This window comes from Poromitra crassiceps, assembly GCF_964638095.1.
Source record: "Poromitra crassiceps genome assembly, chromosome: 18".
Classification (NCBI taxonomy): domain Eukaryota; kingdom Metazoa; phylum Chordata; class Actinopteri; order Beryciformes; family Melamphaidae; genus Poromitra; species Poromitra crassiceps.
Genome location: NC_139636.1, coordinates 16230377 through 16257247, shown reverse-complemented (window position 1 = coordinate 16257247; position 26871 = coordinate 16230377). Strand labels below are relative to the sequence as shown.

At 43.1% G+C, this 26871-nt stretch overlaps 3 protein-coding genes across 3 annotated transcripts; 2 read left to right on the top strand and 1 right to left on the bottom strand.

Moving 5' to 3' along the window:
• Positions 1 to 9771, top strand: unc45a (unc-45 myosin chaperone A). The gene is made up of 19 exons (XM_083655145.1): positions 1 to 136; positions 316 to 511; positions 1201 to 1376; positions 1485 to 1574; positions 1883 to 2050; positions 2168 to 2336; positions 2492 to 2662; positions 2990 to 3161; positions 3331 to 3631; positions 3743 to 3837; positions 4001 to 4142; positions 4444 to 4584; positions 4753 to 4880; positions 4958 to 5024; positions 5520 to 5633; positions 5723 to 5838; positions 6736 to 6853; positions 7148 to 7303; positions 8261 to 9771. Exons 1-19 carry the CDS (start codon positions 113 to 115, stop codon positions 8546 to 8548), a joined length of 2832 nt encoding a protein of 943 aa, XP_083511271.1. The 5' UTR covers positions 1 to 112; the 3' UTR covers positions 8549 to 9771.
• A 737-nt stretch (positions 9772 to 10508) lies between these two features.
• rccd1 (RCC1 domain containing 1) lies at positions 10509 to 14745 on the top strand (the record flags this gene model as incomplete). Its single annotated transcript, XM_083654729.1, has 8 exons — positions 10509 to 10743; positions 11097 to 11309; positions 11389 to 11554; positions 11647 to 11768; positions 11862 to 11960; positions 12545 to 12718; positions 12819 to 12848; positions 14190 to 14745. The coding sequence occupies 8 exons, from the start codon at positions 10509 to 10511 to the stop codon at positions 14345 to 14347; spliced, it is 1197 nt and encodes a 398-aa protein (XP_083510855.1). The 3' UTR covers positions 14348 to 14745.
• On the bottom strand, positions 14605 to 16369 carry cib1 (calcium and integrin binding 1 (calmyrin)). Its single transcript, XM_083654259.1, has 7 exons — positions 16240 to 16369; positions 15830 to 15864; positions 15647 to 15746; positions 15312 to 15465; positions 15094 to 15212; positions 14851 to 14939; positions 14605 to 14742 (listed from the first exon to the last, which is right to left on the bottom strand). The coding sequence occupies exons 1-7, from the start codon at positions 16285 to 16287 to the stop codon at positions 14721 to 14723; spliced, it is 567 nt and encodes a 188-aa protein (XP_083510385.1). The 5' UTR covers positions 16288 to 16369; the 3' UTR covers positions 14605 to 14720.
• Between the last annotated feature and the right edge of the window lie 10502 nt (positions 16370 to 26871).

Below are 26871 nucleotides of genomic sequence, written 5' to 3'. Positions count from 1 at the left end.
GCTTTGGCAGCAGTTTAGCATAATACTTCTATGCTATTCATCACTTTAGTGAAATAGAAGAATAAAAAACGCACTAACATCCTACGTAACGTCGTATTTTATTAGTTTGAAGATGAGTGTCAGTGAAAAGGAAAAGGTAAGTGTAAGAGCACAGTTTTGCATTTATAGCTACTATTTACAGCACTAGCGATCAGATGCATCCACAGTCAAATTGAACCGGCTTAGCTTGTGGTAAGAGGTAACAGGATATACTCCTGCATTTCTATATAATCTTGGGCCCTCTGTACCATCTTCTTGCTATCTCCTCTATCTCAGCAGGACCCTGGTACCCTGAAGGAGCAGGGGAACAGCCTCTTCAAGGCAGGAGACATGCAGGGTGCTGCCTGCTGCTACACCCAGGCTCTGAAGCTGAGCGGCAGCCAGGCAGACAGTGCTGTGCTCTACCGCAACCGCTCTGCCTGCTTCCTCAAGCTGGAGGACTACACCAAGGCAGAGGAGGATGCCTCCAAAGGTGGGAGAGGGCACACTGCCCATCAATCCACTGGACATTCATAGAGTGCACACATACTTTCCATAAAAGTTTGAAAGTTTGAAACTTTAATCAATTGGAATTGTGACCAATGTCAGTCTCAACTCTTGGAGCACAACGTCTCAAGTCAAGTCCCAAGACTAAATGTAAAACCCCAAGTCAGAACAGCTCATTTGTCCAGTATCAATTTAAGGAAACATAATATCTAGGACTTTTCAATGCATCATCATTTTGATTGTATAAAACCTTGGTACATAGCCTACATCATGGGAGTTTTACTTCTATAATCAGTTTCAACTTCAATAAATTAAATCAGTACATACCAATCCTGAAAATAGGATTTCAATTCAGTCGTCTGGTGGAACATATCTCGTCACTTTCAATCGAAGTAATGAACCCAAACGCAAGATATTCTGTCAAGACTTTAGAAACATTTTCAAGTAATCAAAGTACAAGTCAGCAGAGCCCAAGTTAAGTCAAGTCTCAAGTCTTCTCTTGTTTCATCAAGTCTCAAGCAATTAAAATTGTCATGTGACTTGAGTCCCCACCTCTGTTGGATAAAGCTTATTATGGCTGTACTGTACATGCTGCAGTAGTCATATTGAATGCCTTATACTGTATATGGCTGTACTGTACTGTAGTCATATTGAATGCTGTTGCTTTCTCCTCAGCTCTTGATACCGACCCAGGTGATGTGAAAGCTCGGTTCCGCAGAGCTCAGGCTTTTCAGAAACTAGGTCGTCTAGACCAGGCATTTGTGGATGCACAGAGGTGTGCCCAGCTGGAGCCCAAAAACAACGCTTTCCAGGATCTGCTGAGACAGCTGGGAGCGCAGATCCAGCACAAGGTGATGTGTGATGGTTATAGTGGAGAATATAAATGGAGGCTTGCATTATCTTTGAGACTATGTTTTGAAGAAGCTATTGCTGATGAGTCTTTTGTCTTATCTCTGTAGGCGGTGCAGCTGAACTCTACAGACGCTCGAGTGCAGCAAATGTTTTCCCTCCTCTTAGATACATCTGCAAAAGAATCGGATCAACAAAAAGTAAGAGTGGTTCATAGGGCAAGTGTAAGTGAGTAACGGCAAATAATAGAACAACAGTCTTTACTGTAGTGTAGCCTTTAAAACCAGGAAAAGACAACACTTATCAAGACGATATCTACTCACATATCACAATATCAAAATGGTATTGATATATTGCCAAGCCTTAGTTCATGTGACAATTAAGGCTCATAGGCTAAAATGATATTGTAATTGCCTTTTTAGCATTATTTTGTCTCAGTTATTTAATATGTCTACAAAGTTCCATATCAGCTTTCAGATAAATCATGTGATCCATTCATTCTTTTCAGGCCGCTCAGAATCTAGTGGTGTTATCTCGAGAAGACGCGGGAGCTGAGCAGATCTTCCGAAACGACGGGGTGAAGCTGATTCAGAGGCTGCTGGCGTCAAAGCAGGAGGAGTTGGTCCTCTCGGCTCTGAGGACCCTGGTCGGTCTGTGTACAGGGCATCAGTCCAGAGTAAGTGCAACATTGCCCTCTAAAGTTAACCATCACACAATTAGAATAATAATATTAATATGAATAATAAGTCTTATTTGGCTGTCAGACTGCTGATGTCCAGTGTCTATTTCCCAGACTATGGCCATAGTGAATGAGTTGGGGATGGAGCAGCTGTGTGCAGTCATGGGTTCAGGCGTCGCCACGGTGTCTCTGGCTGCCTGCCACCTGTTGCAGGTGATGTTTGAGGCTCTGACAGAAGGCATGAATAGAGAGATCCGAGGGAAAGATGAGGCCATACTTCCTGGTGAGTTTGGAATCCAATCATGTTTATATTTCTGAGCTGGCTAAACATGAAAGTACACCTATAACAGGTGCTTATAATCTCTATGTTCTGTTCTTGAAATGTTTTCTGCATATTCTGGTAATTCATTGTTAAATCACTGTATGAATTTGACACAGAACCATCCAGGGAGCTGCGCTCTATGCTGCGCCACCTTCTGGAAATGATGCCAGCGTCTAATGTGTCGGGGCCTGGCAGAGACAGCGCCATCAACCTCCTGGTCAAACAAGTGCCTCGCAAGTCTAAGAAGAACCCTGACAACTCCCTCACATTATGGGTGATAGATCAGGGTATGACTCACACCTGCACATACCCTGGAAGAAAAAAAATCCTTGTGCTTTTTGACCGCTACAAGAAAGACTTTTTAGTCTTAGTATTTCAGTACCGGGTGAAGCCAACCACTCAGCAATTACCTTACCAAAAATTCTGCCCGTTTGCTGCAGCCTTTACCAACCTGTTGGGAGCCTCTTAGAAGTGCTTCATTCCTTCTTCCTTCTTCCTCCTTTACAAATTTGCATATGGCCACACTTTTCCAAAGCTGTTGTTGACATTTAGTCAACAGGTTTTACTGGCATGGCTTTGTCCCGGATTTATGAGCTCCGTTACTCCTCCCGCAGGACTGAAGAAGATCCTGGAGGTGGCAGGCAGCGTCCAAGAGCTATCAGATGGCCCGCCTCTCACAGACAACTCCCACATGAGCTGCTCCGTCCTGCTCAGCAAACTCTATGATGACCTGATCAGTGACAACCAGAGGGAGAACTTCAACAAACTATGTGAAGAATACGTCCAGTGAGTTAATTTTGACTAATTACCAATTTCTCTGATTCAAGCCAATCGATAGGCCAACATCTTGCGAACTGGAAAAATGTGTCATTGGCACGAAACAACAACAAAAAAATCCTTTGTATTTCGCAACTAACCTCATGAAAAATATATATTTCCTTTCTTTTCTGAGCAGGCAACACTTCAGCCGGTCGGGCCTGGACAGCAAGCTCCGAGCCATCCAGACGGTTTCGGTGCTCCTTCAAGGGCCGAGCGACGTGGGGAACAGAACTCTGGAGATGTCGGGCATGATGGATGCAGTCATCGCTCTCTGCGCATCCAAAGACGTGACTCACCAACAGGTGGCAGTGGAGGCTCTCATCCACGCTGCAGGCAAGGCCAAGAGAGCCTCCTTCATCACCGCCAACGGTGTGGCACTTCTGAAGGACCTCTACAAGCAGAGCGAGAACGACAGGATACGTGTCAGAGCACTAGTGGTACGTGCTGCAGCGGAGCATCTATCTAATACGACTTTTTAGTTTGAGAAAGAACATCGCCTGAATGTTGTTAAAGTAACTTCAAACTTAAAAGTTCTGTGCTGTTCACAGGGTTTGTGTAAACTTGGATCGGCAGGAGGGACAGATTTCAGCATGAAGCAGTTTGCAGAGGGATCCACACTAAAACTTGCCAAGCAATGCAGGAAGTATGTCCCACCTGTATTTATTCTGAGGCTCAGGTATATTAAGATCAACGTGTGAGGGTTGATGCCACACCGTGCGGCTGCACAGCTTGATTTGAAAACAACAGCTAAGGAGAGGTTTCCTGGATTTAAAATAAGAGCCGATGTGTATCTTCTTCTCCATCAGGTGGCTGTGTAATGAGTCTCTTCCCCCAAACTCTCGCCGGTGGTCTGTGGAGGGCCTTGCCTACCTCACCTTTGATGCTGATGTGAAGGAGGACTTAGTGGAGGACAAGAATGCTCTCCAGGCCATGTTTGAACTAGCAAAGGTTGAAGACAACCGCCTTTTTTTTACCTGTTTTATCTAAAGCTTCTCTTGTCATTATTTCAAAACAGCATTGATAACAAGCAAATGTTTGCTATTTTTACTTGATAAATGACATAATTATCAAAATGATAATCGACTAATTTTCTGTCAACCAACTAAGCACTAAGACAATGTCACATTTAGTATGGCGCACCACCACGAGCACTCATACACAGAAATGTTCTATATTGGTCTTGAGAGATATATAAAATGAATAAATGCATTTTATTGAGCTGCACGAAATGTTTTGTGTGTCCCTGCAGTCTGAAGATAAGACGGTGCTATTTGCATTGGGCTCCACTCTAGTGAATTGCACCAATAGCTACGATGTGGAGAAACCAGACCCTCAGATGGTGGAGCTGGCCAAGTATGCAAAGCAGCATGTGCCAGAAGAGCACCCCAAGGTGCTGTTCCAGTGTCCCCCCCCCCCCTTTTTTTTTAAACTAACTTCGCACAATATTGCCTTTAATGTCAGAATAGCTCCAAACTAGGTGTTCTGAAGTCCATATTAAAGTGTATGTTTCTATTTAGATGATCTGTTTTACATCAGCTTGTTGTCTTTAATGTGTCAGGACTCGCCTTCCTTTGTGGAGAAGAGGCTGGTGAAGCTGCTGGAGGCTGGTGTGGTGTCTGCGTTGGTGTGTATGGTCAAACAGGAGAGTCCTGCCCTCACCGAGTCCTCCAGGGAGTGCATCGCCAGGTAGGAAATCCATCGCCGTAACTACAGTATCTGTCACTGCTTCTCAGAGTATGTGCTGACTTCCCTTCTCATTGCAGGGTGTGCTTAGCTTTGGTGGAACGCCAGGAGGACAGAGGCACAGTGGTGGCACAGGGTGCAGGAAAGGTAAGGGGCCTTGCTTATATATGCTTCATAGACCCACACACCTCTTTACAGGAACAACAGTTAAATGGGTGTACCCAAAGAGGATCCTGGAGCACTCGATTCACTGGAAAATTAGTTTAATAAGGTGCAGTGACTAACGTTTCGACACACATCGTCTTCATCAGACTCTGTTTGACTCTGATGAAGACGCCGTGAGTGTGTGTCGAAACATTAGAAAATGTTAAAAATTATTTTAATAAGGTGCAGTGACTAACGTTTCGACACACATCGTCTTCATCAGACTCTGATGAAGACGCTGTGTGTCAGTCACTGCACCTTATTAAAATAATTTCCCAGTGAATCGAGTGCTCCAGGATCCTCTTTGGGTTCAGCCATTGAACTGTTGTTGTTATACTGTCCTGTTCTGAGAGCACCGACCTCCCTCTGTGGATGGACTGAAGAGCAAGATACTCCTACCTCTGTACAGGAATTTGACCATATTGTTTTCCTCCACAGGCTCTGATCCCACTGGCATCTGACAACACAGATATAGGAAAAATCAAAGCAGCACAAGCCTTGGCCAAAATAACCATCACTTCCAACCCGGAGATTGCCTTCCCAGGGGAAAGGGTGAGAAGGCATCTCTTCAGTTAAATAGATACGTTTGTGTAAAAAAAATTCAGTTTTTATTTGACCTTGTCTCACTCTTCTGTCATCAGATCTATGAGGTGGTGCGGCCCCTCCTCAGTCTCCTCAGACTGGAGTGCACGCTTCTGCAGAACTTCGAGGCTCTCATGGCCCTCACCAACCTGGCTGGCATCAGCGAGACACTCAGGTTGGCCACTAGGGGGAAGTCTTTCATAAGAATACATGTACAATTCAGTCAGGTGTGATAGGAGCATGATACAGAAATACATTCATTTTTTTTTTCTTTCTTTTTTTCATATTTAAAATTTTTATAGAACACAAACAAGACAAAACAGACAAACAGGCTCAGACACAGGGGAAAGAAAGAAAAAACAAAACAAAACAATATAATCAACATTACAAAGTGGTGCCGCCAGCCACCTAAGGTGCTTATGTTCTTGTAAACGATATACTTGGGATTTCACTCAAGGGGTCTATGGGAAGCCAGCCGGGCGAGTCACCCGTCACCCCTAGCCTCGTTGAGGTAGACCAAAAACGGTTCCCAGATAGTCACAAACTTTATTTTGGTTCTCAGGAACCTAAGTCTCTCCATGCGTATAACAGAGGTCATGTCCGTCAACCACAATTGGAAAGAGGGTGGAGAGGGAGATTTCCATTCCTTCAGAATTTAGAAATACATTAATTGAGTTAATCATAGTGTACACATGTATAGCATTAACTGCATAAACAAGAACCTAATTAAAATTATTTTGTTATACTCTTGTAGCATTACTTCCCTAAAAGGAAGAGCTGTCTCTCGCCTCTCAAAATACACATTCGTATTTTGAGAGGCGAGAGAAGTTTCATTCTCCATTGGTTTGATTCTCAAAAGTCAAACTGCTGTGAAAACATTTTTACTGTCCTAAAATTGTGAAACATTTGTTAGCAGTGTAATGGGTTTCTAAAAATCCTGAGGTCTTGTGTTGTTGTTTTTTGTATTTGATAAACATTGATTTCTCATGGATTCTGTTCCCCAACAACACAATTTTCATATAAATGTTTAGAGTACCTGCCTTTTTAATTGATGGAGTAAATTGTTTCACAGACAAAAGATCATAAAGGAGAAGGCCGTAGCTAAAATCGAAGGCTACATGTTTGAGGAGCACGACTTGGTCCGAGCGGCTGCCACAGAGTGCATGTGCAACATGGTCCTGAGCAAAGAGGTAAGTAAAATAAATTCTGTGACACAAAGCTATAGTAAAGTTACATTTTGATTTATTTATTGTTTTATTACTACAGTTTTTTTCTTTTACCGGTACTTGTTTTTTTTTACTGTTCTTACAGTTGTCATTGCTTCTATTTACTGTTGATTTATTGCCGCTGCGTCTTGTTTGCGTTTTGATATGGTCTGTAAAGCACTTTGTAATGCATTTTTGGAAAGTGCTATATACAGTACATTGAAGTGATTGATTGATAGATAACAAACTAATGTGAGTGGGCCTTTGCTTGGTGTTCAGGTGCAGGAGCTGTATCTGGCCACAGGGAGTGATCGTCTGAAGCTGTTGGTGCTGTACAGCGGAGAAGACGACGAGCGGCTGCGGAAAGCTGCTACAGGCACTCTGGCCATGCTGACCGCCGAGCAGCCGGAGCTGTGCGCACGCATCCCTGGGACAGTAAGCACTCTCACGCTCCCTACACCTCCATCATCACACACTTGTGTTTGCAGCACTCTCAGAGATACAACTGCGATTCTTTCTTTACCAGCCGCGACAGCATGTGGCTAGTATCGTTTTCACCGTGCCAGGCAATCATTGTAAATAAGAATTTGTTCTTAATTGATTTGCCTGGTTAAATAAAGGTTAAACCGTGTGTGTGTGTGTGTGTGTGTGTGTGTGTGTGTGTCTGTGTGTGTCTGTGTGTCTGTGTGTCATGGCAAAATGTGGCCGTGGAGACACCTATTTATGTCTGTGGACAGATTTAGCTAAAGTTAAGGTGAAATAGCCTGAAAAAAAAAAATGTAATTCGCATAGGCGGTGCCAACATGTATTATATGAAAACATTTTAAGTCAACTCAAAATGTGTGGTTATGCTGGTAAATCACAAATGAAGAAATAAACACTAATGGTTTCAGAGGACTTTTCACCAGTCATCTGGCATACCACCTGGCAGCGTTCCACATACCACTGTCGGTACCTTTACCACAGTTTGAGAACCACTGGACTAACGCATGCTTCCTTCGATACATGTGCAGCCGACAGCCGCTTCTTTTCACCTGACAGCGAGGGGTTTCCCCAGCATGACGTAGCGTGTAGGAGGATCACGCTATTCCCCCAGTTCCCCTCCCCCCTGAACAGGCGCCCCAACCAACCAGAGGAGGCAGTGGTGCACCCTTAATCTGGCTTCCCACCCGCAGACATGGCCAATTGTGCCTGTATGGACGTCAGTCCAAGCCGGAGGTAACACGGGGTCTCAAACCTGCGTCCCTCGTGTTGGTAGGCAGGGAATCTACAGCAGCACTGCCCGGACGCCCCTACAGCAGCACTGCCCGGACGCCCCTACAGCAGCGATTCTTGATTCCATTTAGACCCTCATGATTCCCTTTGTCAAGTTTGTTTTCATTCTCTTTTCAGACGAGCCATTGGCTGGAGATCCTGCAGGCCCTTCTGCTTAGTGAAACGGTGGACTTGAGGCATCGTGGGGTGGTCATCGTTCACAACTTGATGCAGGCAGAGAGGAGTCTGGCTGAGACACTCATGGAGAGCGAGTCTCTGGAGATTCTCACTGTCCTGGCGAAGGGAGGAGAGGCCGCGTTGGGCCCCATCTCCAAGGTGGCCCAGCGCTGTCTGGACCAGGCCGTGGAGTATGGCATCATTAAAAGCAGGGAGGGAAAGGACATGAGAGAAGGAACCCAGCCTTGAGTGAGGACCGTGTAGCAATATGCGGATACGCCTAATTGGAGTGTAGAAGTACTTCTAGAAACTGGGACCAGATTAATTCCCACTTTACCAGAAAACCTGCTGAGGCCAGGCAGCAAGACCAGGCAGATCAAGTTCAAATGAGCAAAAGTTTCTGACCTTCCCAGTCCCTAAAATGGCCCTCTGTTTCATCATGCGCACGAGATTGCTAGATCGTCTCCAGAGTCTCCACCCTAGAAATCGAGCACACGAGATTGCTAGTTTCATGAATTCCTCATTCCTTCAGCTCCTCTGCTTTTCAGGGTTTTTTGGTATAATAACTAGGCTTGCCCGCTACGCAGTCTCCCTAGCTCGGCCGCTGCATGGCCTCGCCCGCCATGCAGGTTGCCTGCTGCGCAGCCTCGCCTGGCATGCACAGCTCAACTGATCACTGATGACATCACTGATGATGTCATAGACATTGTGACACGAGTGTAACCAAAAACCACAATATCAGTGGTCAACCTATTATCACTGATTACATCACTGATGATGTCATAGACATTGTGACACGAGTGTAACCAAAAACCACAATATCAGTGCCTATGACATCATCAGTGGTGTCATAAGATGATATTCTCTTATGACATCATCAGTGGGACAAAAATATAAACGGACAGATTGCCATATATATACAGACATATACAGACATACAGTATACAGACAGATATCTATATAGATGGATGGATGGTGCAAAAACACATTTCTGAATACACAGCTTGCACACATCAACGCAAAACTGATTTCTGGCTCTTGATGATGTCACAATTGATTTATGACATCACTGGTGATGTCAAAATGAAAACAGACACTGCCCCTAAATTATGACTAAGACCACCCACCCACTTAGGCAATTTTAATGATGATGATGATTTTAATTATGATTATGATGATGAAGTGGTTATGGAAAACCAGCATATTCTGACCAAGCAAGAGTGTATCAACTTTAGGAGACCAAGTACTTTATACATTCTTTACTATACTAAGATATTCCTTGAACTTTGCAAGCATTCTGTTCTTATTTTGTATCTTTCTCTAAAAGAAATACCATTCCTTTGCACCCCATTTTTTTTTACCTTCTTGTATCATGATTGTGCTGTATCACAAACAGGAAAAAATCATTTCATTCACATACGGTAATTATTTATATTGTGTCCTTTTATTACTTTCTTTTTAAATGCTTACATCACTACATAATATCACATGTTTTCTTGTTTGTAAATTAGACTTCAAACATCGGCAGAAGAATAAAATGTTTGTGGCTGCTGAATATTGTCATCATACTGAGCAGTGAGCACACCATGGATCTATGGAGTACACAGCCATCCTTATGGGTGGATGCTAGAATCAAGGGACCTAACCCCCACCTCTGACTGACCACCGGCCGTATAGGTGTGCACACTACAACATAGGTGGTGGTAATGCACCTTAATGCTGTTTGCCACTCACCATTAAACCAGAAGAAGGCTAATAAACAAGAGGTGGCAGAATGAATGGAACAAAGATAGTTTTAGTTGAGGGGAGTGTAGGGTCTGAAAGAGGAGTGTTATCACAAGCGTAAGGAATGACCATACTGCTCTAACAGTGCTCTCTATAAAATAAAATAATTGTGAAGTTTGTTTCAGATAGAGGTTTTAAACAATGCAATGAGAAAGATTGGAGAGGAAAATATCAGTAATGTTCTTCTAGAGTTTTTATTTATTCAATTATGACTATTGTGTGTATTGTTTCGATTGCAATTATTTGTTTGGTGAAATATTAGAGAGGGATAGCTCTGTAGTCCACTCCAGATCACTGGGTGGCGGTAATGCACCCGGAAGCTGTTTGCCTGCCAACCGCCAATGAGATTAAAAGGGAAAAGAAGCATGGTTGATTGAAAACAGTGCAGCAGCATTTCTATGACAAAATCAGCTGCGTCGTTCCGATGAACTGGTTTGGATTTGGCTTCAACGCCTTCGGACAAATACATGATAAATTAATACGAGAAAGTGGTAATACCGTGGAAGACGTCAAAGTGATTGTTCCAAGTCCAACAGACATTAATAACCTTAGTCTTGTGGATGACTCTGAGGAGGGAACTGGCTGTCAACAAAGTGTCTCCAGGAAGAGCATCCGAGTCAGAGCAAGTTGGAGTAGAAGAGCAGCTTTACATTTAGAAGGTGAGTCGAGAGAAACTGTGGTGTAACGCTAATGTTATTGTTTGGCATTTGACCTGTCGATGTCCGTCGATGATGACAGATTGTTACATGACAGTGTCATGTAACAAGATGTCACGGACAATACAAGCATGCTGGTTATAAAGTAAACAACGTTCATTTTGAACTCAAAGTGGTCATATGTAAGAGAACCCAACACAACAGAAACGACTTTACTTTACGACAGTATATCAACAAATAGCTCCTGACTGTATTGAGTTTACACAGGGTGTCGGACTACGGAGAATGTCACAGACATGCAAACTATTATTGACAGCACATCTAAAGGTTAATCGAATTATTTGTGTTTGTTTCAGGTGGTGGCAGTGTGTGCTTAGCAGGTTTTGGCGCAGGAGGCCCCAGTGGGAGCTGTGGCACCTCTGTGTCAGAGAGCCGAGGGTGCAGAGATGCTCAGATCAGTGAAGGACACCTGACTCTTGCTTTCCCAGACAGAGTTGAGACCTGGAGCCTGGAGCAGAGTGAGAGGACACCGATATGGAGCATGGAAATAAAAACCCAGTCAGAGAATGGTAATGTGTTTTAATTTACAGGATTATGTGTTGATAAATGTCAGTGTTTCAACATTATACACTCCCTTGTTGCTTTAAGGACCTGCACTTAATCTCCCACTCGTCCCTGGTGGGTACATAGACACAAAACCTCCCTTCTACTGCTCGCTGTCACCACAGCTGAGAGCTGTGAGTCTAGCACTGGGAGCAGAGCATGCCATCCTTCTCAGTGCCACTGGAGCCGTGTACAGCTGGGGACTGGGCAGGTAAAGTGAATACTTGTCATACATCTGTGTTTTGGTTTGAATTGACTTCCACCTACGATGTGCATTTTTAACAGGTCGTGTTCATTTTACAGCCATGGTCAGTTGGGGCACGGAGGCCTCACCTCTGAGGATGAACCCCGGGCTGTGGAGGCTCTGTTGGGGATGCCTATGAGCTCTGTAGCTACTGGGGGCTGGCACTCTGCCTGCATTAGTGGTAAGTAAGAATCTTAGACATGAGGGCAACCCATTGGGTTATTGTATCCTCAAATGACGCTAAGAATGACCTAAAAACCACTTTTGTCCACAGCTGGGGGGGACCTGTACATGTGGGGCTGGAATGAGAGTGGCCAGCTTGGACTGCCGTCACAGGCTCTGAGAAAAGAGCAGCAAAGGAGCCAACAGCCAGGTTAGTTTATTCCAGTCAGAGGTGCTCACCCTTTTTGAACCAAGTACCACCTCTGATCAAAGCAAACCATATTCAAGGATCAGTGAGTGGTATGAGTGCATATGTATGCAAAAGAGATCGACATCTCAATGGGACTCACCTGGTTACGGAAAAATAGCCTAAATAAAAAATAGAATGTGTCATTCGCATAGGCAGTGCCAACAAAAGTATGTTGTGGTGTGCAGAATGAAACAGTAAAATTCAAAACACAAACATTTTAAGTCTATTCAAAAAAGTTTTTATTATACTGGTAAATCACAAATTAGACATTATAAATGTTTCAGAGGATTGTAATGGTTACAGTGTCATCTAGCATACCACCTGGCAGCGTACCATGTACCACTGATGGTACCCATAACCGCAGTCGAAAACCACTGGCCTACAGTATTTCAAACCAAATATGCAGTATTTGAGAAATAAATTGAACAAGAATAGTATGTCATACAGATGAGCAGTAATGCTGCTGGCACGTGTGTCAGTTTAAAGCAGTGATTCAAGTAAGTGATAGTTCAACAACCACGTGAAACATGAACTGTGCTCAACAGTAGCGTTGTGCCAAGATGCCAGCAGCACATCTACATCTGAAGAGCAACGGGAGGGAGAGGAACATGAAGACGTGTTCATATCCATCCAGGCATTCCCAGCCCTACTGGACATCGCTCAGTCATGTGACATCAGTACAGTCAGCTGTGGCTCCCGACATACTGCCGCAGTAACAAGTAAGAAATCTCCACTTTACGATTGTGTGCAGATTGATGTGCATACCTGGCAAGTCAACATCATTGTGATCTTTATTTTGTATTTCCTTTCCTATTTCAGCCACAGGTGACCTCTACACTTGGGGCTGGGGTAAGTTTGTATTTGAAACTGTCACCTTATTGTATTTTTCTTCAGTGGCGTGGGGTGGCCCAAGTGGGGCAGACTCGAGCAAGGGTGGCACTGAGTGTGACATTTAGGAAGGATGTAGACAGGTTTTCCCTTGCCAAAATGTTGAGCATTATTTAGCCCCCTTCCCAACCAGCTAACATGACATGATTGGTAAACAATGGATGCCTTACGTCAGGCATGTCCAAAGTCCGGCCCGGGGGCCAGATGCGGCCCTTTGACCGATCTTAAGTGGCCCTCGGCTTGTCTCTCAAAATATACTATATGTGGCCCTCCGCACAGTATTGGTTAATCAAGCAAGTTCAATTCGCATTTTTTCTATTCACCTAATGATGACAGCACTATCATACAGTTTGTAGACAAGCACCAAGTAGGAACAACACAGGCAGTAATAATATTTTCAGATGGTAAACAAAATCCTTAAGAGTACAATTGTATTGTATGTGATTTGCGAGAAGCAGCGAGCCGGCCCCCTGGTCATTTCACATGATCTAATCTGGCCCCCATTCAATAAATTTGGACACCCCTGCCTTACGTCTTCTAGTTTAATAATATGATGCCAGGATCTTCACTCTAGTTTTAAAAATGAGCCCGCTGCAGCCTCTGAAAGACCGTAATGTTAGCCAGACACCAGCACCCTCAGGATTTTGGGGTGGCCAATCAGATTCCGGGGGGGGGTTTTCTTGTCTTGGGAATTGTATTTTGACTTTGTAAAAATAGAACTTGTAAATATTCGCATGAATCAATCATGCCAAGAAATAAGCCTAGCTAAGCCTATGTTGGACTTGTGGAGGAAAAATTCACTGCAATGCTCTGCTGATTCATCAATAATTAGATATCCGTTTTAAATGTTCATAGGAGGTTTTTTTATTTCCACAATCATCTCTCCGTGCACGGAGGTCTCCTCTCATCTACATTTGACGATACAAGAGCCCCGCATCATTGTTTACAACAGTTCATATACTAAAACCAATGTTGCCCGCCCCCCCACCGTGGAGGGGCAGTTCTTTCCATTCATCCATGTAGCTAATCTGATGTTCACTGGAATACATAACAAGTGTCTATTCTCACAGTTCTTCCCAAAACAAGACACAGGTTCCCACAGGAACTCACATGTTCTCTAGACACTTCCCCAAAACAAGATACTTGTTCTCACAGAACAGCAATCCTCTGCATTGCTGAAAAACACAGTTCACTAAATACAGCATGGAATTGCCATAGCTAATAACTAATCAATCAATAAGCATTTGATCAATAATTTTCCATGACAGACTTACAGTATGTTTCCTTGCATTATTGTTCCAGGTGAATATGGCCAGCTCGGACACAAGGCCTTACTAAGCTCCGACGAGCCGCAGTGTGTGGGCTTCTTCAAGGAGAACAGCATGCGTGTGGTGGATGTCATTTGTGGAGCATGGAACAGTTTTGCTGCTGTGGTCAAGGAGGAAGTAGCTCCGTCTTAAATTGCAGACTTTCTTTGGTATTTATGAACAATGGACTTTGGAGCACATATCATGAGCTGTGAATACCTTTGGATTAAATATATTTTAGATATATGAATTCTGCCTGCCCCATTTGTGTGTCTTAGATCATCAATAATAGAAAAAAGCATGATAAGAGAGTCAACATTTATTTGTCCTCTGTATAGAAATCTGTAAAAAGTAGGAAAGCTCTTATATTTAACAAATATTACATAAAACAGTTCAGACAGTAAAATCCACAGGTAAATATAAATTAAGGCAAATATCTAATTATGTTCTAATTTAGTTGAAAGATAGCAACCACAATGTGAGAATCAAACGGAGAAGATCCATTTCCACAGTCAGCTATAGGTCTTCACAGCACAATCTTGAAAGAACTGCGGAGAAATTGTATTGTTATAGTAATCATAATTAACTAAATTGTGTGTACTCACTCACTGGGCAAACAACTATCCAGTGATAACAGTAATCAGAATACAATTCACCTGACAAAATCTGGTGATCTTGAAATGACGTGCTGGAACTCTGAGAGGTTAACGGTCCCATCCTTGTCGATGTCGGACTCTTCAAGAATCTAAATTATGGGCAAAATATAACAACGGTTAAACCAACAGACATGTCACGTGCAATGAGACGGTTGCGCCTGCAATCATAGAGCCTTGTTTCAACCAGCCGATGTGTCTCCACCTTATTTAATCATTAGAGACGGGACTCCTTGCTGAACTCACATTGTTAATGAGCTGTCTCATCTCCTCAGAGCCTAGTCTGGTGTCCTCTGTTTCACCGGTCAGGCAGTTAACCAGCTTCTCCAGGTCCCCGCCATCCAGGGTGCCATCTTCATCAAAGTCTGAAAAATCAAAACAAGATGATGCCCATTACAAAAATCAATGAGCATAAAAATGTTAACAACCAACATTAACAACATTCAGTCAAGTTAATTAATTACCAAAAATGCGGAAGGCATAGTGGGATTTGATTTCCAGAGTAGCAGAGTCGCTAAAGGCACTTAGTAGGTCCAGGAAGTCCTCAAAGGTCAGACCACCACCACCATCTTGAGATGTTGAGAACACATGACAGATTCTTTTTCTGAAAGGGTTGGACTGCAAGAGGCGGTGGGAACAGGAACAAGAACAAGGGGTCAGTAACACCTTATCAGTCTGATAGTCGTCACAGCACGTCCTCCAAGTACATGACCACAACACAGCAAGCACAGTCTGAAGGAAATCATATCATGCAATGAAAATGTAATGTTCCCTCTGGTTCACATGTGTGTCTTATCACCTTGAGTTCTGGCAGAGTAAGAATAGTCTGCATTGGCAGTCTCAGGCTTTGGTTTGCTTTATCCTCTTTGGGGACCAGTTCAGTGAATCGCTTGTGAGCACTATTAACAGAAAACATGTTAATTTATCACAATACAAAATATTTAGGAAGGAACCGTTATATAGCATGTAGTCAGTCACTTACAGAAGAATTTCTTGCTTTGTTAGGAATGTCAGCTCCTGAAAGTACAAAAGTTAAGCATATTAATCATAGAAGGGCCCGAGTTGGTGCGTTGATATATTATTCCATATTGTAAGTAAGGTTACACAACTCTGGCTATGTAAGGAAGTCAATAAGAAAGGTTTTGTAATATAACTACCGGTAATTACGTTCCATATCAGCGATCGGCATAAAGCCGTTATACGTAGATACAATAACGCTACATGTTTTATATTTTTGGTTTTCTATCGAACAGTAGCTAGGCTGCAGTGAGCGTAACGTAGATAGCGTTATAGCAAGCGAGACTACAGTGAAACAGAACTTCCCGAAAGTCCACACCAGCTAACGACGTCAGCAGACTTTACAACGTTAACGTTACGTTAATACAAACTTACTTGGTATTCTGAGAGCAAATCCTTTGCAAGTGATGGTGTTTGCCCCATGTTGTAATTTCCACCTCGAAAATGTATTTGTGTTGAAGTTTGGTCTTCAGTTGTTGACAGAAAAGTTTTTGCGTTGGGTGTTTCCGGCTACTTGTTAGCTACTTCCTTTTCCTGTATTTACGCACCGGTTACCATAGTGACGTATTTGCATATAGACAGCAGTGTGGCGCAACAGGTGGCAGCATTGCCAACCGCCACAAAAACCCAAACAGGTGGCTTGCTGCCCGCACGTATATTTTTAGTCACAACTCAACAGGTTTTGTACCCTGATATTCAGACTGAATCGTCAATTCATAAACTCATTTCCTCTTCTACACCAGTGTTGGGACAGTTACTTTCAAAATGTAGGCTATAATACGAGGGATCAGTCACTTGCCACCCAGAAATGCGGAACCCCGCGGCAGTTAATAGTATGAGTTGTGTCAAACAAACGTTAATATCTCAAAAACTATACATCACATCGCTTATATTTTGACATTCTGAGTGAGAGCAGAAGTAGCTCAAGAGTTTGATGTAGCCTACATATTATCAGATTAAATAAATTAGAATAAACACTCTGAAAAAAATAAAATAATAATCATATAAATAAAAAATAATCATATGTATTGCCGACTGCATGGTGCATGTCATCCGCATGTTTCAAATTCCTCCAATTCTTGATGCATTTAACACTAGAACCGCCAGAGTGAGACCGTTTTGATATTTCCAATGCATGTAATGTTGTTTCAATAAAAGATAAGACCTTGCCTGTCCGTGACTTTTTCTAAACGTGTGTTTTCTCAAAGTTGTAACGCTGTGTCATGAAAGGTACGAGCGTAATAATAATTTATTCCTTCAAGCGCCGAGACGGTCTATGAGACCCCGCCCCAGTTGAACGGTGAAGGTGCCCCGCGACGGCATAGCAACCGCACATGTTATTGGATGATCGCAGCAACCTATCTATAGAGAGATAACTTTATTCACTTCACACAACATGCAGTTGGACGGTGAATGGAATGTTTACATTAGGTTCACCCGCCCCCGAGTGAGTTAGTGGGCCCGATAGGTCCTGACCCTGTTGCTGCCCAGCGACAACATAGCAACCGCAGATGTTGATCCAATGAGCATGACCGCAGCAACAACCTATCTACAGAGAGAACAACTTTATTCAGTCTGAGTCTCTGTCAGTCTCTGGTCACGAAGGACATTGACAAGACGCTATAGACGCCACGGAAAATGAATCAGAAATCACGCAAGAAGATATGGAGGGGAAAAGGACAAGAAAAAGAATGAATGTTCAAGAGGCGTTGGAAATGCTGCAGGAACTGGATGAGATCGAATCTGACGGAGGAGAAATCACTGATTGTGAGATCAGTGATGTAGATTGGAGTGGAGAGGAAAGTTCCGATTCCGAGCCTGAACCAGCACGCAAAAAAAAGAGAAAGACTGTGCCGGCTGCCCCATCTGCTGTTGTGTCCACTCCAGGTCGGTGGATTATTCATTCTGTTGGTGCATTTTAATTTAGTCTTTTTATTGGTTATTTGTGGGAGCATTACATAGCCTACACGTAGCGGCATATCGGCACCACCTCGCTCCATGCCACACTTTTCAGCGCAGCCGCTAACAAACTATTGTGAATATCTTGATCCAGCTGATGTTGTAAGGTTATAGCCTATGATGATATAGGCTAACAAACATAACCCTGCTGAAAAAAACAGCATAGACCAGCATGAATTTCTTGCTGGTCTATGCTGTTCTATGCTGGTTAGTGCTGGTCTGATGCCTCCTGCGCGAGACCATCTCCAAACTTTCGCGCGGCTGGACCTGTCTGCACCATTGTCAATTGTCAGTACTCAGTCAGCGTGTGTGCGCGCGCGCGTGCGCGTGCGTGTGTGCGTGCGTGCGTGCGCGCGCGCGCCTGTGGTGGCGTTATGGCTGGGTGATAATTCTATATTGTAACGGGCTAGTATTTTGGGTTATGGGCGTTCTGGCCACCATGGTTCTGGCATGCTGTTGTCGTGTTCATGTGTTTAGGAAGCGCTGGAGTCAGTAACGAGTCATAAATTGGCCAGCTAGCCGAGTTCCGACATCTCCATTCACTCCAATGGACCAGTTTTTTTTCCAGGAAGTAGAAAGTGGAACTCTTCAGTAAAAAAAGCAGCACTGTCGAGTTGCATCAAAATAGACAGTACTTTGAAAGGGTTTTTCATCCCTTGAAATGAATCAAATTGTACATTATCGGCTTTATTTTAGCATGCAAAAGTAGCGCGAGACCCATTCCTGGCTGTTCATTGGCTAATGATTCTTGCATTTTGGTCCTCCGCTGACGCCACTCTCTTACTAGAGGACACTAGCCTGTCAGTCAAGCAAGATCCAATGGGGGAACAGATCTTGGATAGCTCAACCGGGGATTGGCTGAGACCGGGCGAGTGGGAGGGAAAAAGCGGGAACTAAAGGGGGCTTTGAGGAGCTGGGGAGAGGAAGGACCGGTGTTGTGAAGGAGAAGGGTTTTGTCTCGGGGATAATTTAGCGTAGATTGTGGCTGCAATCTCTGTAACTGTTCGGTGCTATATCATTAAAGAACTTAATGAAGAGAAGTGCCTGAGTGTAATCCTGACACGTTACAATATTATTGTTTTTCAGTGGAATCATATCGTGATGATATGAAGATATACTGTGGCACATTTCTGCTAATTGATGCCAAGCTAATTTTACTTTAAAACTGATAAAATGTCAAATGAGGTATGTTAGCAATGTTTATTATCATTCAGTTCAATCAGATGAACATTAATGTGATTATTTAACATGATTTTGCATGTATGGACCTGGACATATCATATTGATATTGAGAAAAATCCTTGTGATTATCTTTATGATATTGATTTAAACCAGGATGAATGGAGGTATTATGGGACACTTTTTGACTTTTCGCCTTGTGGAAGCTTTCTTGCCATCAATTAAAAAAAATAGCCCAACACATGATACATTTCTGTAATAGTCAAGATGTTACCTAACCTTCTGAGGTGGAATATAGGTTACATTATATTCCAAGGAGGCGTGGCATCCTCTTTTGTGTGAACTGACCCCCAAAATCCCCTTTTTCTGTAATGTTTCTGTAATTATGGGACACAATGTTTCGTATTATGGGACAGATGCCTTATGATGGATTTAGGCTAGTGTAAGCATTTACTGCACAATTTAATTCATACTTTGATATAATCTGACATGCACATCTTACTTTTCCTATTCATCTTTATAAATTAAGACTCCATGTTCATTTAAAGTAAACTGTTTTATTTAATGTTTAAAACTCTGTAAACAATTCAAACAACGTATGTATGCAAAACAAATCACAACAATCTAATTTCTTTAGTTTTTCACACTTTTTCACATCAAAAGTTCGTTTTTCAAGATTTCATTGATAACAGTAATTTACAGTTTGCTGACGTCACCTAGTACTATCAAATTTCTACCCCATTTCAACCAATCATTTCACGACATGCAGCTGTCAATCAAATCTTCATTACAGGATCATTTTCTCTTCCAAATGAAGGGGAAAATGGCGCCTAGTGCTTGTCATCTGGCAGAGCTTCTAGCCCATAAACTAACTACTAACTTGAGCAATTATGCAAACTAAATCAAATGGAAATGTCTAAGAATGCAAAGAAATGTAACTGGCTCGTTAAAACACGCATTCCAGGAATATTATTTACATTTATAACGATAATGGTGCGCGCCTCCGAGCTTGACAGCCTCCCTGGCTGTCAGGGGTCGTCTCTCGGAGATTCCAGGCGGGCGGGCAGCACCTATGGATCGGATTGTCCGCTCGCTCCGCACGAAGCAGCTGGCTCCCTGGTACTCTGCGGATCCCACTCGCGTAGCATGACAACAGGCTGAATCCCACTCGATTTGGGGGTGGAACACGCCAGGATTGCCCAATGCCAAAGCCAGTCCTCAGAATTGTCAAATCAAATCATCGACACGTATATGGTCCGCCTCTCAATTCGTTTTCAGTGTCTGACGCTCGCGCTGGTGCATTCCGTTCCGGTTCACTTCGACTTTAATGGTGGAGCTGATTTAATTACTGTATAAATATGAAAACAGGGGGAAAGCTCTACCTTACCTGGTATTTGTGATGTGTAAAGTAAAGCTAGAGAAACTGACTCCAGACCTTTTTCGTTGGGTTTCACTTTTCAATTGTGCAAATATTACACTCACTAAACTGTTTCCCGGTAATGCTCTGTAGATCTTGGATGTGCATGAGAAGCAAATCTGGTGATGCCTCCTAAAGCAGACTGGACAGAGTGCTACAACATCAACTTCTCTATACAGAACCAGTTGCAGCTGACCGTGGCCTCACCCGCTGCCGCATGTCTGTATGTTAAGACTTTATCCACTATCTTTCTCCTACTAATACTGTCTCCTACCACTACACCATTCCACTCCCCTCTCTATCCCTCCATTTTTCTCTCTCATTGTTCTCTCTCCCATTGTAGATGATAACGGAATGCTGAACTGCCAGCACTACTATGGCATTGGCCAGGAGGCCATGCTGGACAAGAAGGTGGGTGCTGTCATCCACGCCGTCAACCTCAGGAAGCTCCTGGGAGCCAAGTGCAGGACGATACGGGAGGAGATGAGAGCGAGGAGGTCAGTGGCATGTGTGGAAACCTACACATGAGCAAAGTGCACACACTTCACTTGGTGAAAGAAGAGCAGCCAACCAAGAATCTTTCCCACTTCATACAACTGCTAAATTTTTTAACCTTTATTTATCCAGGGTAACCATATTGAGATTTCCATCTCTTTTTCAAGTGGGCCCTGCTCGCACTCACACACACATTAAGGGGTTAAGGGCCTTGCTCAAGGGCACCTCAGTGGTGGTAATGAGGGAGGGGCAAGTGCTGCTTTTCACACATGCTTTTCTAATTGATACTGTCTCTTTGTCTATATACTGTGTTGAGGGAGAAACAGCCAGTGGAGGACACACATTAATCTGTTAAGTAAGTTGAGAACTTTTCTTTTCTCCAAAAACCTATTCATGTGGTCCTCTACTTGCTTTTTATCCTTTCCAGAAAGGATAAAAAAATATTTTAAATCAAATATTTTATTTTATTTTATTTTTATTTTTTGTGTGTGCTTTGAGCACCACAACATCCAGTTCCATTGTAATAGAAGAGAAGGCAGACGTCTCTATGGCCGATGTCTCCAAAACTCAGCAACTCACACCAAAACGATCTAGATGGACATATCCTGTGGGTGGCTGTAGTTTTAATTAAAGGTGACTGGCTTGTTAAATAAATGATTTGTGCACATAGCTGATGCCATGATCCCATGGAACCTAATGCATGTGTCACTGCATTTGGACTCTTATTTACCAAATTGTAATGTGTCTGGAATGGATGAGCTGTTTTACCAGGTTTCAAGGTGGATCAGAAAGGTGCGATTTAATGCCCCCACTTACAGTATCTGACTTATCAACTTCAAGATGAATTTTAAAATGTGTTGGGAACTTGGGACCAATCGGGCTGTGAGCCATAAAGGTCTTTGTACAGCTAAACCCTGGGCAGTGAAATTATTTTTAAAGTAGCTCATTTTGTGTAGCACTTTTTCAAATGGCAGTTGAAATATTGACCAAAGAACAGTGTTACTCTCCCACTAATTTATCTGTATTTGCTTTTCAGTTTGATACAAAGAGTGGCTCCAGAACCAAAACCTGGGTGAAGCAGATGTGGAAGCTCGATTGGGGAAGCCTGGATGCTACATCACAGAGAAAATAATGGACATAAACAAACAAGCAAAGAATAGCACTTGAAGGGACACTCCACTGAAAAACAATGCTGATTTATTTTGCACATAATCTCACGCATATCGAAAAACTGTAAACCGTTTTGCAGGCATTCATTTAGTTCGACAGTTATTGAGAGTTGATTTAAGTTGTGATTTGTGAATGACATCACTGGTCCACGACTGAACTCAAATCAACTCTCAATAACTGAAATTAATTAATTACGGTAAATGAATGCCTGCAAAACGTTTTGTTTTTGTTTTTTCCAGAAAGTTTTTAGGATTATGTGAGATTTTGTACAAAATAAATCTGCATTGTTTTTCAGTGGAATTCTCTACTTGTGATTTGACTTAAGGCCTTTGCTCCTCAAGGGAGCAAAGGCCATTGACAAAATGTCGGTGGTTGGCGGTTCTTCCCTGATCTCCCCAGTTGAGCCTGCTCCCAGACAGATTTCTGCCTGCACACCTCTTCTCCAGCTGTTCCTGGGGTGACCTCTTTTCTTGTCGGGTGATGTTGCCTGTTTGTTGTGTTATTGTTAATTAGTCAGCAGTTTTATTATTTAATTGAGTTTAATTGTAATTAGTATTTAATTGCCTTCAGCACGTTAATTGAGTTGAGTCACACTTTTACTTTTAATACTTTTGACATAAAGACAGGTACAGGCTGACTGTTCAGGTGCACTGCTGTATGTGCTGTTCTCTCTCCCACTCCCTCTCGGTGTTGCTTTTATTTAATAAATAATTATATTGTTATAACTTATGTAAACCTGAAATAGTCTTCATTTAACTAGTTCAAGAAAGATTACTTTTGTGATGTTTATCTGGTCTGAATACTCTCAGCTTGGGGTGCTGGTTAACAAGCATTCAACCATAGACCAGCATGTTGTGTTTTGACACCAGCAAGACCAGCATAGCTGGTGTACTGTATGCTGGTCACACCAACATCTACACCAGCATAGGTGTACTGGTGTATGCTGGTCACATATGCTGGTCTTGTGACCAGCATGGGATGCTGGTGTGACCAGCATCCCATGCTGGTCACACCATCAGCAGGAACAAGGAAATATAATATAGGCTAATAATAATAATATTCAAACAAATCTCAACAGGAAGACCACCCAGCCAGGTTGGATCAACGGATGCGCCAGTGCTGCAGGCCGAGGCCGCTGGTGAACCAGCGACTGTCTCTGCTGTCAGAGCGCGCACATCTCCAGGTATAGAACAATTATGCTATTGTAAAACATTATTTATTCTTATGCCAAATGTAAACAGCTCTCTCTCTACTATACTCTCTCTCTGCTCTGTCTACATATTGTTGTATAATTGAAACTTGTATTTATTATGGATACAAAATGTATGATTCAAGATTCAAGATTCAAGATTTATTAAGTGTCCCAAAAGGGCAAATTGGATTGCAAAAAGCGTAGTACAAAGTACATACATAAAAACAAATAAGACAATAAAGACATTGTAAAAACAGTCTAGAGCAGCAGTTTAAAGTGCAACACAATAGTTAAAGTGCAAATGACAACAGTAGCAACGATCTAAAGTGCACAGTAGAGATATAAAGTGCATAGTAGCAAAGTGCAGTGTGGCGAGTGACTGACTTCACTCTCAGCAGCACATTTATATAACAAGAAAGAGCTACAATGTATCATTGTATTAAAGCACAAAGGAAAAACCACGGTCCAGACCAAAAGGCAGACAAAGTATATAATACAGATATACTGTACTGTACCCCTAAGAATAAATAAAGATAAAAGAATAAAAGGATAAAATAAATAAAATAACAGCAACGGCAGATGGGGAGACATTACATTTGTACCCCAGCAGCGTTCATCGCTCTGATAGAGACAGGCACAAAGGAATTTCTGTATCTGTTCTTTTTAACTATGGAAGGAAGCAGCTCATATTCGAACCTCAGAGGGTGTGGTTGGACAGACAAAAAACAATAAGGATAGGCTAGTATATTTTGATCATAAATAACAATTGCTAAATCTCAACAGTGCAAACACCGGCAGCTATGCCCACACCATCTCCAGATGCAGGTAGGTCAAACTACACCAAAATAGCCTACTATAGTCACCTATGTTAGACAGCATCTCTGAAATCGAAATTGGAAACGAAAATATTTGTTGTCAATAAATTATCCCATGTAAAAATCACCTCCTTTATAGAAATATGTATGTTGTTTGCAGCTCAGAGCACATGTGAGCAGGGGAAAAGATGGAACCATCCGGGCCATCATGCAGCCTGGAGAAAACACGGGGAGACAGCAGTCCCAAAATGTGCTAACGGAATCGGCGGGCCCCACAGCACACGCAAAGAGGAATATTGAAGACCCTCTGAGTGCATCCCTGTGTTTGCTGGATCGGCAAATGCTGGAGCAAAAAAAAAAAAAAAGCAGACACAGGTTAACATGCTGTGTCTCTCTTTCTCTCTCCAGTGATCCTGTGACGGCTGTGAGCAGGAGACACTAAGGTGTATCAGACACAGGTTAACATGCTGTGTTTCTCTTTCTCTCTCCAGTGATCCTGTGACGGCTGTGAGCAGGAGACACTAGCGTGTATCAGACACAGATTAACATGATGTGTCTCTCTTTCTCTCTCCAGTGATCCTGTGAGCAGGAGACACTAATGTGTATCAGATACAGATTAACATGCTGTGTTTCTCTTTCTCTCTCCAGTGATCCTGTGACGGCTGTGAGCAGGAGACACTAATGTGTATCAGACACAGATTAACATGATGTGTCTCTCTTTCTCTCTCCAGTGATCCTGTGAGCAGGAGACACTAAGGTGTATCAGACACAGATTAACATGATGTGTCTCTCTTTCTCTCTCCAGTGATCCTGTGAGCAGGAGACACTAATGTGTATCAGATACAGATTAACATGATGTGTCTCTCTTTCTCTCTCCAGTGATCCTGTGAGCAGGAGACACTAGCGTGTATCAGACACAGATTAACATGCTGTGTCTCTCTTTCTCTCTCCAGTGATCCTGTGAGCAAAAGACACTAATGTTTTGCGCGTGTTCTGGTCAGCCATGTGATGTGGGACCTAACATGAACGATCCAGCCGTGTTCAGAGTGACTCAACACTAACGATCCAGCCGTGTTCAGAGTGACTTAACACTAACGATCCAGCCGTGTTCAGAGTGACTTAACACTAACGATCCAGCCGTGTTCAGAGTGACTTAACACAAACAATCCAGCCGTGTTCAGAGTGAGCTAACACTTAACGATCCAGCCGTATTCAGAGTGACGTAACACTAACGCTTCAGCCGTGTTCAGAGTGACCTGACACTAACGTTTCAGCTGTGTTCAGAGTGCCCTATCACTAACGTTTCGCGCGTATTCTGGTCAGCCATGTGAAATGGCCCCTAACACGAACGATCAGCCGTGTTCAGGGTGACTCAACACTAACGATCCAGCCGTGTTCAGAGTGACTCAACACTAATGACCCAGCCGTGTTCAGAGTGACTTAACACTAACAATCCAGCCGTGTTCAGAGTGACGTAACACTAACGATCCAGCGGTGTTCACAGTGACCTAACACTAACGATCCAGGACGTTGTCAGAGTGACCTGACACTAAAGATCCAGCCGTGTTCAGAGTGACCTGACACTAACGCTTCAGCCGTGTTCAGAGTGACCTGACACTAATGTTTCAACCGTGTTCAGAGTTCCCTTATCACTAACGTTTCGCGCGTGTTCTGGTCAGCTATTTGAAATGGCGCCTAACACGAACGATCCAGCCGTGTTCAGAGTGACTCAACACAAACGATCCAGCCGTGTTCTGTGTGTGTGTGTGTGTGTGTGTGTGTGTGTGTGTGTGTGCGTGTGCGTGTGTGTCTCTCTGTCTCTGTCTCTGTGTGTGTGTGTGTGTGTGTGTGTGTGTGTGTGTGTGTGTGTGTGTGTGTGTGAGAGTGTGAGAGAGAGAGATATGCTTGTGCATGGTGTTATTTACAGCAGCTGCATGTTGAAAGGGGAGAGAGTTGTTATTTTCTGTTGCAGGTTTACAGCACAAATCACAAATAACAAGACAGCGTGAAGATAAGCAGTAGTGCAAAGACAATAAAAATCCATATATAATACGACATTATGAGTAAGAAGAATGGGGCCGGGGGGGATGGATCTATTTTATAGACTTTGTTGAACAGTATGTAATGATTTTCACCTCCCTCTTGTGGTACTTGTTGTGTGTCTTCCCTCGCTTTCTTTGTTTTTGCTGTTGATTGTATCTGTTGTTGTTTTTTTTACTGCTTTGCAACTGTTTTGAAAAGCACGATATAAAAATTATTTTTGGGCCTACCATATTTGTACTACATATAGAGTAGTATGAGTATATATCTGGGATGCTCAGCCAACCCTCTACTGTTTGTCAGCACTGAGCAGCCCCTGAAGCAGTTGGGGGTTCAGTGTTGCGTGTGTCTTGCTGTGTGTTTGTTCAGGTGCGTCTGAACGCCGCGGAGAGCTCCGACGTTCTGAAGTGCTGGGCGGAGCACCTGTGCTCGCCCCAGGTCAACCACAAGTCCAAGGCCATCCTGGTGCTGCTCTCCCTGGGCTGCTTCCACAAAGTCGGAGAGATGCTCCACAGGTAAGAAGCAACCAGTCTGACTGTCTGTCTGTGTGTCTCTCTCTCTCGCTCTCTCTCTCTCTCTCCTCCCCCCTACCGTGTCCTAAAAAATATATATATTATTAAAAATAAATTGTTTGCCTCCGAGACAGACTGTGTTTACGATAAGGATCAGTAGTGTTATCAGCCTATGCATCCAGCACTTGAACAGGGCAGTCGCTTTATTTTCTCGCTCTCCCTTATCTC